This window comes from Eublepharis macularius, chromosome 3 (genome assembly GCF_028583425.1).
Source record: "Eublepharis macularius isolate TG4126 chromosome 3, MPM_Emac_v1.0, whole genome shotgun sequence".
NCBI lineage: Eukaryota > Metazoa > Chordata > Lepidosauria > Squamata > Eublepharidae > Eublepharis > Eublepharis macularius.
In genome coordinates, this window is record NC_072792.1 from 143,944,087 (window position 1) to 143,958,009 (window position 13,923).

General features: G+C 40.9%; 1 protein-coding gene across 1 annotated transcript in view; it reads right to left on the reverse strand.

Moving 5' to 3' along the window:
- F5 (coagulation factor V) overlaps positions 1-13,923 on the reverse strand; it is a 55,137-nt gene that overhangs the window by 23,656 nt on the left and 17,558 nt on the right. The window contains exons 7-13 of the mRNA XM_054973431.1: positions 12,624-12,789; positions 10,182-10,359; positions 9,344-9,446; positions 8,680-8,891; positions 6,889-7,039; positions 6,294-6,506; positions 1,888-3,865 (exon numbers count right to left, since the gene is read on the reverse strand). Coding sequence (XP_054829406.1) covers positions 1,888-3,865; positions 6,294-6,506; positions 6,889-7,039; positions 8,680-8,891; positions 9,344-9,446; positions 10,182-10,359; positions 12,624-12,789 — 3,001 coding nt within the window. The remainder of the gene's footprint in view (positions 1-1,887; positions 3,866-6,293; positions 6,507-6,888; positions 7,040-8,679; positions 8,892-9,343; positions 9,447-10,181; positions 10,360-12,623; positions 12,790-13,923) is intronic.

Genomic DNA, 13,923 nt, shown 5'->3' on the forward strand with positions numbered 1-13,923 from the left:
AGATTAAAACAATACACTAAAGAACTATACAGAAGAGATGAAAGGATGACAGATTCCTTCAAAGAAGAATCTTTCGATGAAGAGCCTTCAGTTTTAGAAAGAGGAAGGCCCAACACAAGATGGATTGACTAAATAAAGGAGGCCATGGACTTCAGTTTGCAAAACATGATCAAAGCTGATATAGGATGTTTTGGAGGTAATTAATACATAGGGTTGCTGGAAGTTGTAAGCAACTTACAGAGGTGCCAGGAGGCATCATGTCACCCACAGGTACCATGCTGGGGACCCATGGGTGACATGATTCTATTTAAGAATTCAAAAGTATAAGTGTTAACATAAGCTGAAGCTCGCTTTACACAGACTAGAGAGAACTGGGAGTGTGTTGTGGAGATAATAATAACATACTTTGTAAACTGCTCTGAGTGGACGTTAAGTTGTCCTGAAGGGCGGTATATAAAACTAATGTTATTATATTATTAAGAGTGATTGGGCAGTGGATTAAAACACCCTTTCAAACCAAAAGAATGGTTTTATCTTCTAAGGAGAATTCCTGCCCAGTTTCTAAAGGGGATTTGGCTCTGAGGAGGACCCAGGTCTGTTGTGAAGGGAAAACAGTTTTAAACTAACTCCAGGAATCCTGAACTGTCATAGGGAACTTTGTAAAGAAACACTGTTGCTGTAAACTATAGTATACTAAGTAAAACACCTCTCACTGTTAAGAACCAAGAATTTTTACCTATTTTACCTGTTACTCAAAGTGTATTCTGTAATAGCAACCAAATTTTATCTCAGCACTTTTGAATGTTATACAGTCTCTAGTGCCATTTCCAACTAAAAGGAAGCCGGCTCCTGCTTTCTCACATCAAGTTCCTGAACTGTCCCAACAAGCCAAAATTATCTCTGCCTTTCAGAATGAGGCAAACAGACTTTCAAAACCACAAATATTAATATGCTACTTGGGGCTTCTCAGTCAAAGCAGGCAAACTGAATTTTGGCAGGAAAATCTGCTTTACAGAGGGGGAGTGAAGAGGAGGTCCATCATAAAATCCTTCCAGGGTAATGCTAAGGACTGAACCTGGGACCTGCTGCATGTAAAGCTTGTGCTCTGCTGCTAATTCATGGTCCCTCCCTCAGTAGTATCCTTTAGTGATCACAGAGCACCCAAAATCAATTAGCCCCAATTATGTATGGCTAAAAAACGTGACTCAAAATGTGCATTCTCCAGTTCGCTCTCTGTCTTCACAGATCTTGCTGATTACTACAGAATATGGCAATCAGTTAGGAGCATTATATTTACTGACATTTGAAATAGGGATGTGTATAGAATTTTTAAATCCAGTTCATTAATAATTTTATTCATTTTTATTATAGCTCAAATTCTTTATTCTGTTTTTATTGATTTTCAGAGGCTTCATTGTGAACCTCCCCCGCCCCTGCAGTGCAACCAACCCACCTTCAGCCAAAATGCAAGGCCCCAAAATGCCAGTTGGCAGACATCTATTGGGTGAGAACATCAGCAAACTGTTCTGGTTGGTTAACATCACTGTCAAGTCAGATTAATTGTATTAACTATATCAAATAATGAACATGATTTGGTACAAGTCTTGATTCATTATTGTCTGGCTGCACATTCTCAAATTGAAAGATAACTGTATACTTTGCTTCCAAAGTGCCCTAAAATCTCAGATTAATTACAGTGTAGACAAGGTTGACTGCATGTCCCCTATCAACTTACTTATCTGATTCATTCCCCCTTTGTACATGGATCAAAACATAATAACATTTAATGTTAATTAATATCACATGAATGAGGACTATCAGATTATACTAGTTAAGACAGCAACATGGAATCTGACAGTGGTAAAAGAGAAAAAAAACCAATCAAACCTTTTTCTAGATGGTGCATAGTCCCACAAATCTTCTACAGCAGCAATGTAGTATGTCCTCCTGTATCCTTCACCAAAAGCACGTAGGTAGTGCACAGCTATGTCATGGGCGTTACGCACTGAACTAAAGTTAAGTCGGGAATCTGTTGTGTATGGATCATCATAGTGTACTGTCTCATATTCCAATGAACCACTGGAACTCTCTTCACTATCTGAGTATATTCGGTCAAACTCATCATAGTCCCCATTTTCATTAGGAAGGCCTATCTTGACAAAAGTATTTTGTCTTGGTGTCAGAGTGTAATTTGCCTCATTTAGTGGCATAGTGTGGTTGGTTTTATTGAGAGCTTGGGTATAGTTGAGTTCTTTAGATGACACTGGAGGCTTGAAACCTCTTGGAATCATTGAGACACGTAAATGTTCCCTTTTCTTCTTTCGTCGGGCTTTCAGGAAAATACCAGATTTCCTCATAGTACAGTTTTCATTTTTATTTTCACTCAGGGTTCTGAGCTTGCTGCCCATTTCCTGTTGTCCAAGCTCAGGTTGGGAGTCTCCTTTATACAACTCTTGTGTTTTCTTACTAGGGAATATGGCATTTTCTGAATCTGTTGTGGCATTTGTGGAGCTGTTCTGAATGTTGTAATCAACAGTCTTAGTAAGGTCTGTTCCTGTGCCATAATTCTCTTTTTCAAAGACAAAATTCCATTCATAATTTGCCTTTTTAGAGGGACACTTCTGTCCTTTGAGAGGTGAAATTTTCAGACTTTCTTTTAGTGACTTTGGAATTAGAGTAGTAACTAAGCTGCTTAAAACATCATCCAAAGTTGAATTACCATATTGCTGAACTTTTGACAACTCTAATTCAGTAGCATGGTGTGGTTTAAATCTATCATTTTCTTCTATCTCTCCCACAGCCAAAGTTAAATTAGTTGAATGGATAGAAAATTCATCCTCCTCATAATCATTTGAATTGTAATCAGTTTTTAAATTATCTAAGCTGGAGTTGTTTTCTGCTCTAGGTATGGCAAGAAAGTCAATACCTGTAGTTGTATTGCCTAAAGCAGAAAGATTTCTCTTTTGTTGTACATGAAACAGCAGAGCACGCATTTGTTTAACAGCATAAAATGTTGCTTCTGACAGGCCTTGTTTCTCCTTCTCTCCATCCAGAGTATCTTTGCCATCTGCAGTGTTTTCTTCTTCCTTCTCTGAAGAGGGTTGTGAAAAAGTGGCCACTGTGCTATTCTCTGTGTCAGCTAATAATTCTGCTGTACTCTTGCTCCGCACTTTCCCTTCAGTTCTCAGGAGCTCTAGCCCATTTGTTTGGTTATAACTCATTGAGATCGCTGTAGCATTATCTCCGTCATCACTTTTACCTTCATCAGATGACAAGATGCTAAGTTGTGTAGTGATATTTGAAAACACAATCTCTTCTGCCAAAGAAGTGGAAGTCAGGTTGAGTGACTCAACAGCATTGGAGTAAGACGTGGTACTTTGAGTAGCCAGCATTTCATCACCATGCAAAGTATCATTATTATTTGTGAGCACCAGATCTAAGGTTACAGGTATGTCATAGTCTTTCATGGAGCTATTGCCATAAGTGTCTTGTATGGCAAGAGCAGTAAGATTATACTCTTCTTCCTCGGTAGCTGAACTGTTAAATGATCGAAGTCCCAGCAGTGAAGCTAGGTAATCCTCCTCTTTGTGCTCATCCTCTCTGTTGGTTGAGATTTTTTCCCCATCCTCTTGAAACCCATATAGTGTAGCTAAGTTTTCTTGATAATCATCATCTTCTGCTATTGCGCCTCTTTCTTCCTTTTCTCTTCTTGTAGCAACAGCTGTGGGAAGTATCTCAGGGGGCATAAAGACATCATAATCCTCATCTTCTTCTGAGTAATCACTTTCACATTTGGCATCCCTAAACCTCATTCTCATACCATTGCTCATCTCATGGGAGCCCCAGGATGACAGAAGCCAGGTTCCTGCAAAAAAGAAAACACATTATGTTTTACTTTATTTTCAGCTTTAAATAAACTTTATTAAAATAGAGAAAAATGGTACAATAACAGCTTAAAAACAACACATATCAGAAAGAGATCAAACACTGAAAGACTAAATATTAAAGTATACACAAGAATTAAGTAATTAAAGAACAATGGGTCAACTAAATTTACAATCAATGTCTTACTTAAGCAGATAACCCTCATTACAGTTACTGCATCTCAGATTCACTTATTGTGAAGAGGCCTGCTATCAGGTGAAGAGGCTGCGTATACATATTTTTATTTAAGTAATGAATACTTAGACGGCAAGGGAACCTGCACTTCAGGATATCCTGTGGAAATGTGGGTTACAGCAGTCATGATTTCTCTTCCTCCTAGCAGGCATTTTCTTATTGGGCATGAATACAGAGATGTCTTAGCCTCTTCTCCTGAAAAGAAGGTGTCAAAACTTCCTCCCACGAGAAGCCATGTATTCTATCTTGCTGCATACCTTTCTTCTGTGTACCAGGACCTGTAGTTTATTTTCTGATCACTTTAGCACAGATTTTATTTCATCTGGCTGTGAAAGGACCCGGGAAGGGCCATAGTTCAATAGTAAAACACAGGTTGTGTGTGCAGAAGTTCCAAGTTCAATCCAAGGCTTGTCCATTGAAGAAGGTTTCACTACCTAAAGGCTGAGAACACTCTTTGCTTGAGGATTTAGAAAGCCACTGCTAGTCAGGGTAGACAATACTGGACCAGTTGTTCTCAAATACCCACTGCTTCAGCTCCTGTCCTGTTTGCCAGTTGCAAGTATGGAACAGATCAAGCTGTTTGGATATGACTGAATAAATAAGGGTGTCATGATTTGCACAATTATACTGTTATCATATGATTATTTGTCTTTCTCTGCCTCCAGTTTTGAAAGACTCATAGTAAAATGGGGCGGGGGTTAAATGCGGCTCTTGAGATGAGAGCAGCCCCAGGGAGAGTTACACTCTTCTAAGTCCACTGAAGTCAATTGGCTTTGGTTAGGACTGCAGTGAGTGTGTCTGAACCCAGCTAATCATGCATTCAGTTCTTTGTAATCTCTTCTTGAATAGATGCCACTGATTGCACAGGTGTAAAAAGCAGTGAATGCATTTAATCTGATGATGGTCATTGAAAGGGTGTATCTGACTATGCAGGTGCGTGCAAAGAGAAGACAAATGGCTAAGAAATCTATTCTTTATACAAGTCAGACAAGTTAATGATTTGAATAACAAGTTGCAGTGGCCAAGGAGTTACTTGACATGGTGTTATACTTGAGACAAAGTTCACAAGGGAACATTCAGGCAATCCAGTCAAGAGCTTGCCTCACATGTAGCTGATCATGTCTAAACAAGGTATGTTCACTTGAGAAGCATGTTCGTGGCAAAGTTCTGCACATGCTGATACTGGACCAGACAGCTTGATGGCCTGACACAGCATAAGGCAGTTTTGCCATTTATAACCTTGAACCAGAAACTACCAACAGCTGAAGAGATGATGGGCTATGCAGTCAGGTGAAGAACTACCTGCAAGCTAACCTCCAGGCTCACCTCACATTTCAATACCATTTTAGGGCACTTCCATGGTTACTGATCCCTGCTGTGGGTATAATGTCTGGAGCATCAAGTATCAAGTATTCGCACGAGTGAATTCTCTTTCTGATAATAGTTAGAGCTAGCATGGAAATGTTCCATATGATTTGAAATATTCATACAGCAATCAGATGTTATAGATGCCATAAAAGTCAGCAGAGCTTTGTCTGAAAGGTGTTTCTCCTGCCCAAAATCATGATCCTAAATATGATTTTTGAAGAAGCTTCTTGACAAGAACTGATTCACACAACATAGGACTATGGAAGTGTAGTGGTTAAGTGGTTGGACTGCAAATCAGCATTCTGCTGGTTCAAATCCCCTGAGCATAGTAGGTGGCCTTGGATCAGCCACTCCTCTCAGTCCCAGTTCTCCAGCTGTATTGTGGGGTAATAACACTGACTTTGTTTACTGCTCTGAGTGGGGCACTAATCTGTCTAGAAGAGTGGTGTATAAGGGCAATTAATATTATTAAAATACTAATGAGAATCTCATACACTCATTTATAACTCAAAATCATGGCAGTTGTCCTGAAGGCAGCTACAAGTAAACCTGTTGTTTACCTGAGGAGAAAAGTGAAAGTAAAGTTATTCTCTCATCAAACTGCATTAGCCCTTATTTTAAATTCCACAGACAAAGTCCAGTATACCATCTGTGTTGCTATGTAGAAGAAAAAAGCTTGGTCAAACTACTATTCCTTTCTGCTCTAATAACAGGGAGAGATGAGTCCTCAGAATGAATCTGTCTTGAAAGTTGGTTCAAGACGTATTTGTGGGTAAATAAATGAACAGCATAGTCCTGTCACTTACCAACATTGTTCATGGTCACAGTTGCTGATTCACCACTCATGGGGAAAAGATTTAATATATCATGATCTTTCCCTTTGTTCAGAAAAGTATGACCAGAAAGATGTACAGGCACTATCTGATCTTGGATGCCTACACTGGAGAGATGCCATTCAACAATTACATCCCGGCAAAATCCCAAGATATTTGTTCTATCGGATGCGTAGCCATTGAGAGCTGAAAGAAAAGAAAAGCTGCAATTAAAAGTATCTTTAATAGCTTCACCAACAGCATGCCTCTTGTTCACTTTATTAACATTACAAAAGGATGAAAATGCCTTAACTTTGCACACAGAAGAAAAACTATTCTACAAGTTATACAGGGTGCTGCCACTATATACCAGAGCGTCAAGAAAAGGGTTGTATTAAAGCAGCCTTGAATCACACTCCATCAGTTTACCAACTCATTTTGTTTAACTTATATGGTGTTTTTGAAACTGGTGTAAAATGTAGTCAACATCATCAAGCTTACAAATAGGAAATCAACATACTATCCTTCTATTTTTAAAAAGTGCACATTGTCATTGTTTATATAGCACTAACAATGTGAGGCTACTCACTGTGCATAACATTAGACTTGTAGAATTTAGGGTCATCTCTTTTAACAGTGGAGGGATCGCTGCAGTACTGCTTGATATTGTCCTCCAGATACCAGCTTTTGTTTTCATCAAACACTGCAAAGACGGCATGCTGCTCTACATCAGCCTTATTCTGGAAAACACCAAGACATACCCTAGCTGCTGACAGCATGAAGAACTCTTCATCTTGAGATGGCAAAAAAAAAAATCTAAGATGGGCAGAAGGTATGCAAAGATACTCCCTGGAGGAAGAAAGATTTTGAACCAGTTCCAAGGAGTAGCATTATGTTCACTGTCTACTCTCACTCTGTGACTGTCTGCATAGAAGATGGAAGTTCACCAGTAACAGAACTGGGCCATCTAGCAAGCTGCTCACTCACGACTTGAGCCCATGGGGCACTATTCACTTCTGCAAATGCTGAATAACTGTTACACTAGATTCCTCCCCCCCACCCCCACCCCCCACCGGGGCATTCAAAAGTCCTACCATTGCTATTCATCTTGGGTTTCACTGGTATTGATTCAACCAACAAGTCAGAATCATATACAAATCTGTGATTTTGGCTCAGTAGTACAAAAGCATCACCACACTAATTCTTAGATCCAGAGGAGATAGCCTTGTTAGTCTGTAGTAACAAAATAGAAAAGAGTCCAGTAGCACCTGTAAGACTAACCAACTTTATTGTAGCATAATCTTTCGAGAGCCACAGCTCTCTTCATCAGATGCATCTAACAAAGACAGCTGTGGCTCTCGAAAGATTATGCTACACTAGTTCTTGTGATCATGAAAATAAAACTCATAGTGATAAACCTCATTTCTAATTCCAGTTGGATTGGTCTGCTGCAGCAAAAACAAAAAAAGGTTGTGTAGCATAAGCTCTCATGGAGTATTAATCTCTGGGTAGAGTCCAGGTGAATTTCAAAAACCTGCAAAACAACTTTAACTGGAAGCAGTAGTGGAAACTAGACATGGGCATGAACCAAAAAAAATTACAGAACCAGAGGATCGTGGTTCGGTGCAGACCACGACCCCGAATTCCTAAACAGCAATGACCATCTCCCGTTCCCGAACCCAGATCGTGGATCATGGAGGCAAAAGCGGAGGGGCGCCCCCTGGTGTTCCCAGCAATACAGGAATGGTGGGTGATGCCGGCGGCATCTGTGTTTGTGTTTGGCCGTCTTGTGTTTGGCCGACAGAACTGCCTATCAGGGTTTGCAGGGATGTGATTGGAGTGCCCATGGCTACAGAACACCCCCTTCTCCCTCCCTCCCCTGGGTGTCTTCTCCCAACTTGTGACTGCTTTGCTGCTCCATGGTTGGAAGGAAGCCCTGCTGATCAAGGAAAGCTGGGCTTCCATTCGGGTTTCCAGGGCGACAGAAGGAGGGCAAACAGAGCTCAGGCATTCCCCTGGCTCCGTTGCCAGGGGAATAGATTGCTGGCGCCTGAGTGTCTGGATTCCCGAATCGAGCCCGAATGCCACGATCCAGGTCTCTCCCAACTGCTGTATCGTTACCGTGGACGATCACGATCCGCCAGGTCACGATCGCGCGATCGCCATTTTCGTGGGTTTTTTACGTTCGTAATGCGGATCGTGCCCATCTCTAGTGGAAACTAAGAAATGAGGGTGAACACCATGGGCAGCAGTACCTCTATTGTACCATCTACAGCTCTAGCATGCATAGTGTCTCCAGCCAGAGAAAGATCAGATCACTCACTAAATTCCACCACTTTCTGTGTCTCAGTGTTTCAAACTTTGCAATACTTGACTGTACCTGTACTCCCTTCTTGTCAAGTGCCCTGCCTTTACAAATCAGAAGAGGTCCAATCAGTCCTGAGGCAATATCCCTTGTCACATCCACAGCACTATGATATAATCTGGTGACACACTGAGCATCTTCTGCTGTGGGCCCATCAGTTTCAAGTACAGTCCATTTGTACGTATACGTTTCTCCTGGTTGGACAATTTTACTCCGAGTGGTGTTCTCTGACATTAACATAAAGGAAACAGTAATATAAGCAAATGAAAGACAATTATTCTGTACAGTGAAAACACTACTCATAAATCTTGTTCAGATTCTAGATTTTTTCTACCCTTTCTTGCTATACAGCTTTAATGTATCTTTTCTCTAATAATGTGTGAACTAGCTTCAAGTCACAGAATACCACATGACTTCTAACATCACAAGCGAGTAGTGGAGTCAAAGCTATAATTCAGGGCCTCTCTCTCATGTCCTCGTGCTACATCATTTCCTTAATTGCCTCTTTCTGCTTTAATGTCTATTAACTTACTTTACAATGACCTTAAACACTATTAAAAGGACTAACATTTTGTAAGACCCATGGGACCTCTTGGTGGGACTGCCACAGTAATGCATACAAATATTCTACAATGATAAATCAGGGAAAAAATCTAGGTCAACATTTAAAATTACTGACCTTTGGAGTCTGAAGGATAAACAGCTCCTTCTGCCTCTTTTGAAAGTGTTACTCCATGCACATAAATGCTGTAAGGTCGACTGGCCATATTTTTGAATACAATCTGTTTCAAAATGCATGTGAAAAAAAATATGTTCAGCATGGCAACAATGCTGTCTTGACATAAGATTTTAGAGCTGGGTTGGGCTACAGCACTGTTTAAAACTCTACAGACAAATACTCCTGTCAATGAAAAGCACAATGTTAGTCCTTGTATCTGAGAGAATGCAGTGTTGCTCTTGCATGTCATTCATGTAGATTCCAGATGGTGGAGCCCTTGTTATTTAAGAACAAAAAGGTGTGTTGTGGCACCTTGGAGACTAACAGATTACTGAGCTGTGGACTTTTCTGGACAACAGCCCATCAGATGTGTGATGTCTGTCCTCAACTGCCAAATATATGTTGGCAGAGACGAAAAAGAAACAGTGGGGGTCAAAAGGCAGCGAAATGCAAGAGGTACAGTCTGTGACATTACTATGCAAGGCTCAAACGTATACAAGATAAGTACAGCCAGTTACCATTCCTGACAACAGCATAGGATGACTACTACTCCGGGTCTTGTTATTTATCATTGGTATCAACAAACAGGCAGGCTGGTGAATGTGCACACATGCTCACACAAAGACCCTTGTTTACCCAGTTCAAATCTGCTGGCCAAATATATACAACTTTACTCCCTTCAATTCAGTCCCATCAGTACATAAAGTACAGCACATAAAATAACTAAGACAACAAATTCATTTAATTAATGAATTCAATGAAATGGGATTTCGAAGTACATTTGGTCCTCAATACTTACATTTATTGTGTCTCTAACCTCAGCTCTGACAACAGGGCCCAAAATTCCACGGTCCTTTGGCCAGGTACTTTCTGTATGTTTGCTGAAGTTGGCATCTTTATACTGCCTGAAAACAGCCTTTTTGTACTTCTTGCCAATGAGATTTGAAAAATTGTCCAGGTACAGGGCTTTATATTGTCTTCAAACATGGGGAAAGGGGAGGGGAACATCAGTAAAACCTCTTTGGTAGAGATCTAAGCCTCTATAGAAAAAGTCTGTTTCAACATATCTATATAAGACATATGATTTTGTGCATTATAGTAACTCTGAAGCAAGTATAAGCTTCCATGGGGATGGAGCAACATACAAGGTTTTTCTGTATGTTTTACCAGGTTATCAAATCGGTCTACCTGTCCTGACAGACCGCATAGGGATTCTGAGCACTCTATGCAGCTTATGAGGGCTTTTTTTCTGGGAAAAGAGGTGGTGGAACTCAGTGGTGGAACTCAGGACCGCACAATGACATCACTTTGGGTCAGCTGGAACAAGGGGGGAGTTTTTTTTAAGTTAAATCGCCCTCGGCGAAAATGGTCACATGGTCGGTGGCCCCGCCCCCTGATCTCCAGACAGAGGGGAGTTTAGATTGCCCTCCGCGCTGAGTGGCGCGGAAGGCAATCTAAACTCCCCTCTGTCTGGAGATCAGGGGGCGGGGCCACTGGCCATGTGACCATTTTCAAGAGGTGCCAGAACTCCGTTCCACCACGTTCCCACTGAAAAAAAAGCCCTGCAGCTTATCCATATGAAGATGGCTGTTTCTACAAATGGATGACATCTTCTGCAACTGGACAAAAATGAAGCAGTGTTATGAAAGTAATCCTACATGAGCTTCTCCCACACTGGCAGCTCCATCCTAAGCAGAGCTACACCCTTCTAAGTCAGTTGAAGTCAGTGGGTTTAGAAGGGTTTGTTTAGGATGGCACTGCAAATTGCTCTTGCTGTTTGAGTGGAGACCGTGGTACAAATATATATACACATGCAGACATATATATAACAGAGTCCAACTTTTTTTATGAAAAGACATCTCAGGAAGCTTAAATTTTTAAATAGTAGGAGGAATGGCCATTTTTCTACACAAAATGTCCCCAAATATACAACTGCTTGCTCCCCCTCCCCCTGCTGGGTTCCAGGCATATTAAAGCACAAGAACAGCTGGGGTTTAAGAAATACACAGATATTCAGAGAGATATGTGAACTTTTGTTCACATGTACAAAAGTGAATCAGATGTACAAAGGTATGGGAATGAGGTGACGGAAAATTGCTAGGAAAAGGAAACTGCTGTTTTGGTGCTTTGGACATATGGTGTTACCCCACAGTTTTAAAGAGTAGTCCTGCCATGTGTGTTCAGTTTTTCATGTAGCCTACACTTCTATCCCTCTTTGGTTCTTCTTGTCATATACAGGACACACAATTCAGAGTTTGTTACAGGAATGAATCTCTGAAATCCTCAGGCTCACACACTTCCTCATCCCTGTCTCTGCCTCTGCCTCTTTCCTCCACTTCCACTTTCACACAGCCTGGGTTGTAACTCCTAAAGAAAATCATAGCCTCTCATTTTGTCTAAATCACAAAAACTGTAAGTTTGTCCTAGCACCAGTTCTGGGTTTTGGAGGTTTGCCTACAGGCTCCTTTCTGCCCACCACCAGCCCCCCCTCATGCTTCCACGTCTACCCACTCATATGATATCCCCCCACCTGTGCATCCTTCCCCTTCTCACAAGCCTGTGCCCACAGCTACCTGTTACCTGCATCGCATCCATGCCCTTTCCCTGACAGCAATGGCTGGTGAGTGCTCCTGCTGAGGGTGGCATTCTGCACCACCCACATGTACTTCCCCATCAACGGGGCCCCACCAGAAGCCCTGGACCCCGGCAGCTGCCATATCTTAGGGTATGTTGACACCAGCCAAGATTCCAGGCCACATTTTAATCCTGGCTTGGAGGACAAACCACCCTTTTCGGTCTAGATGTAATAAACTGTAGTTTACTATGGAACTGTAAAGTATAAATTTCCAAGCCACATGCAAAGGGAGGATGGAGGGGCTGGGAGGAATATGCAGACCAAAAGATTTTCAAGGTGCATTCCTGTAACGATGAACTACGGCTAGCTGCTGCATCTGAATCACACCTGACTAATTTCTACAGCAACTAAGAAACTTGTTAGCAGGCATGGACAGCTGCACTCTGTGTTCCTCAAGAGAGAGAAGAATTCAGGAACAACAGGCTACTTCACAATAATAACAGATATTATTTACAAAGTTTGCCAAAGATCTGTGGTTGCTGCTCTGGCTCCTTCTCAAGCCATATCACCAGCCTGCTGGTATTTAAGTGACTGTGTACTAATCCACAGGATTAGATTCAGTACACCCCTCAGCATGCAAAACAATTCACACTTTCACCAAGTTACCTATCAACACTCTCAGGAATTTGTGGAGCATAATCCCAGATGACTTCTTCTGCAGCAATGAAATATTCCCATTCTTTAATCATTCGCCATTCTTTATAGGATAATTTCTTGGTTAATGTATCTGGATTTCCACAGTCCTCTATCCTGAGGTAACCATGCATTCCAGCTGATTTGAAAAACAGATGTAACAAGGACAATTTGTTCTTTTTTTTTTAACTGTGTAACCAGCTATATTGGCCCACACAAAATCTAAAACAAAACAACAACAAAAATCTTGTCCATAGTATCCCATCATGCATGTCTTCAACATTCTGAATAAATCTAGAAGTAGTGTTCAGTGTCACAGGCTTTGTTATTAGTGCTCAAGCCACTGGGAGAGCTTTTACAAATGCTGTTCTGCATGGGCATTAATTTCTCAGGCTATTTGATTTATCTTCTGCTTTTTAAAATTAATTTAAATAAATTAATGTTTTATGAAAACCTCGATTTGTGCCTGAAAGAAATGGAAGATAATTACAAATTAATAAACAAAAGCTATTGATCATTGTTAGGAGGAAATGCCATCATCTATATTTTTCTCATTCCTCTTACAGTGTCACAACAGAACCAACGTAGCCACAAAAAGTAAAAAGATGTGCTCCTAAACTTTCATGTTCCTCAACCCAATTCCTGTTTGCCAGCACAAATTGGCTTCCAACAATAAATTGACTAAAGCTTTAGTTAATTAATGAATGTGCCAGACCAAACTAGTTAAAAATTTCAATCCTGATTATTTATGAGATGGAAAATCTTTTTGGTCTTCCTTCTTATCTGGAAGGACCAGCATAAGTAAAAATGCATTAAAAGGTTTAAAAGAAGGGTGTGTCATGTCAATACACATGGTAACCACTTGAAATCATGGCACACATTAGCTCTCTGCTCATGGCAAGCCGGTTGTATGTATGTACCACTTCTCACAACATCATGCTTTGCATATAGATGCAGTGTCCTTGCATTGCCTAGTTTACAGCAAGCACCACACCAATCCATTTTTTATCTGCTGAAAGCAAGATATACTCTGCCCAGCAGAAAAATCATGTGGAGATCAATGGATTTCCCAAATAAAACTGGAAACGAAGAGGCATACTCTAGCGGAATTTACGTTTATGCTCATTCCCATGTTCTGCATTCTGAACCTCAAAATCATCTCTCATTGGTGTTAGCCAAGTCTCTAGATGAGGACAATACTTCCTCTTAAGGGACTGCATATACTATCTTGTCTGCTGTCATGCTCATTAAGTGCAGGAAAGCAATCACTTCT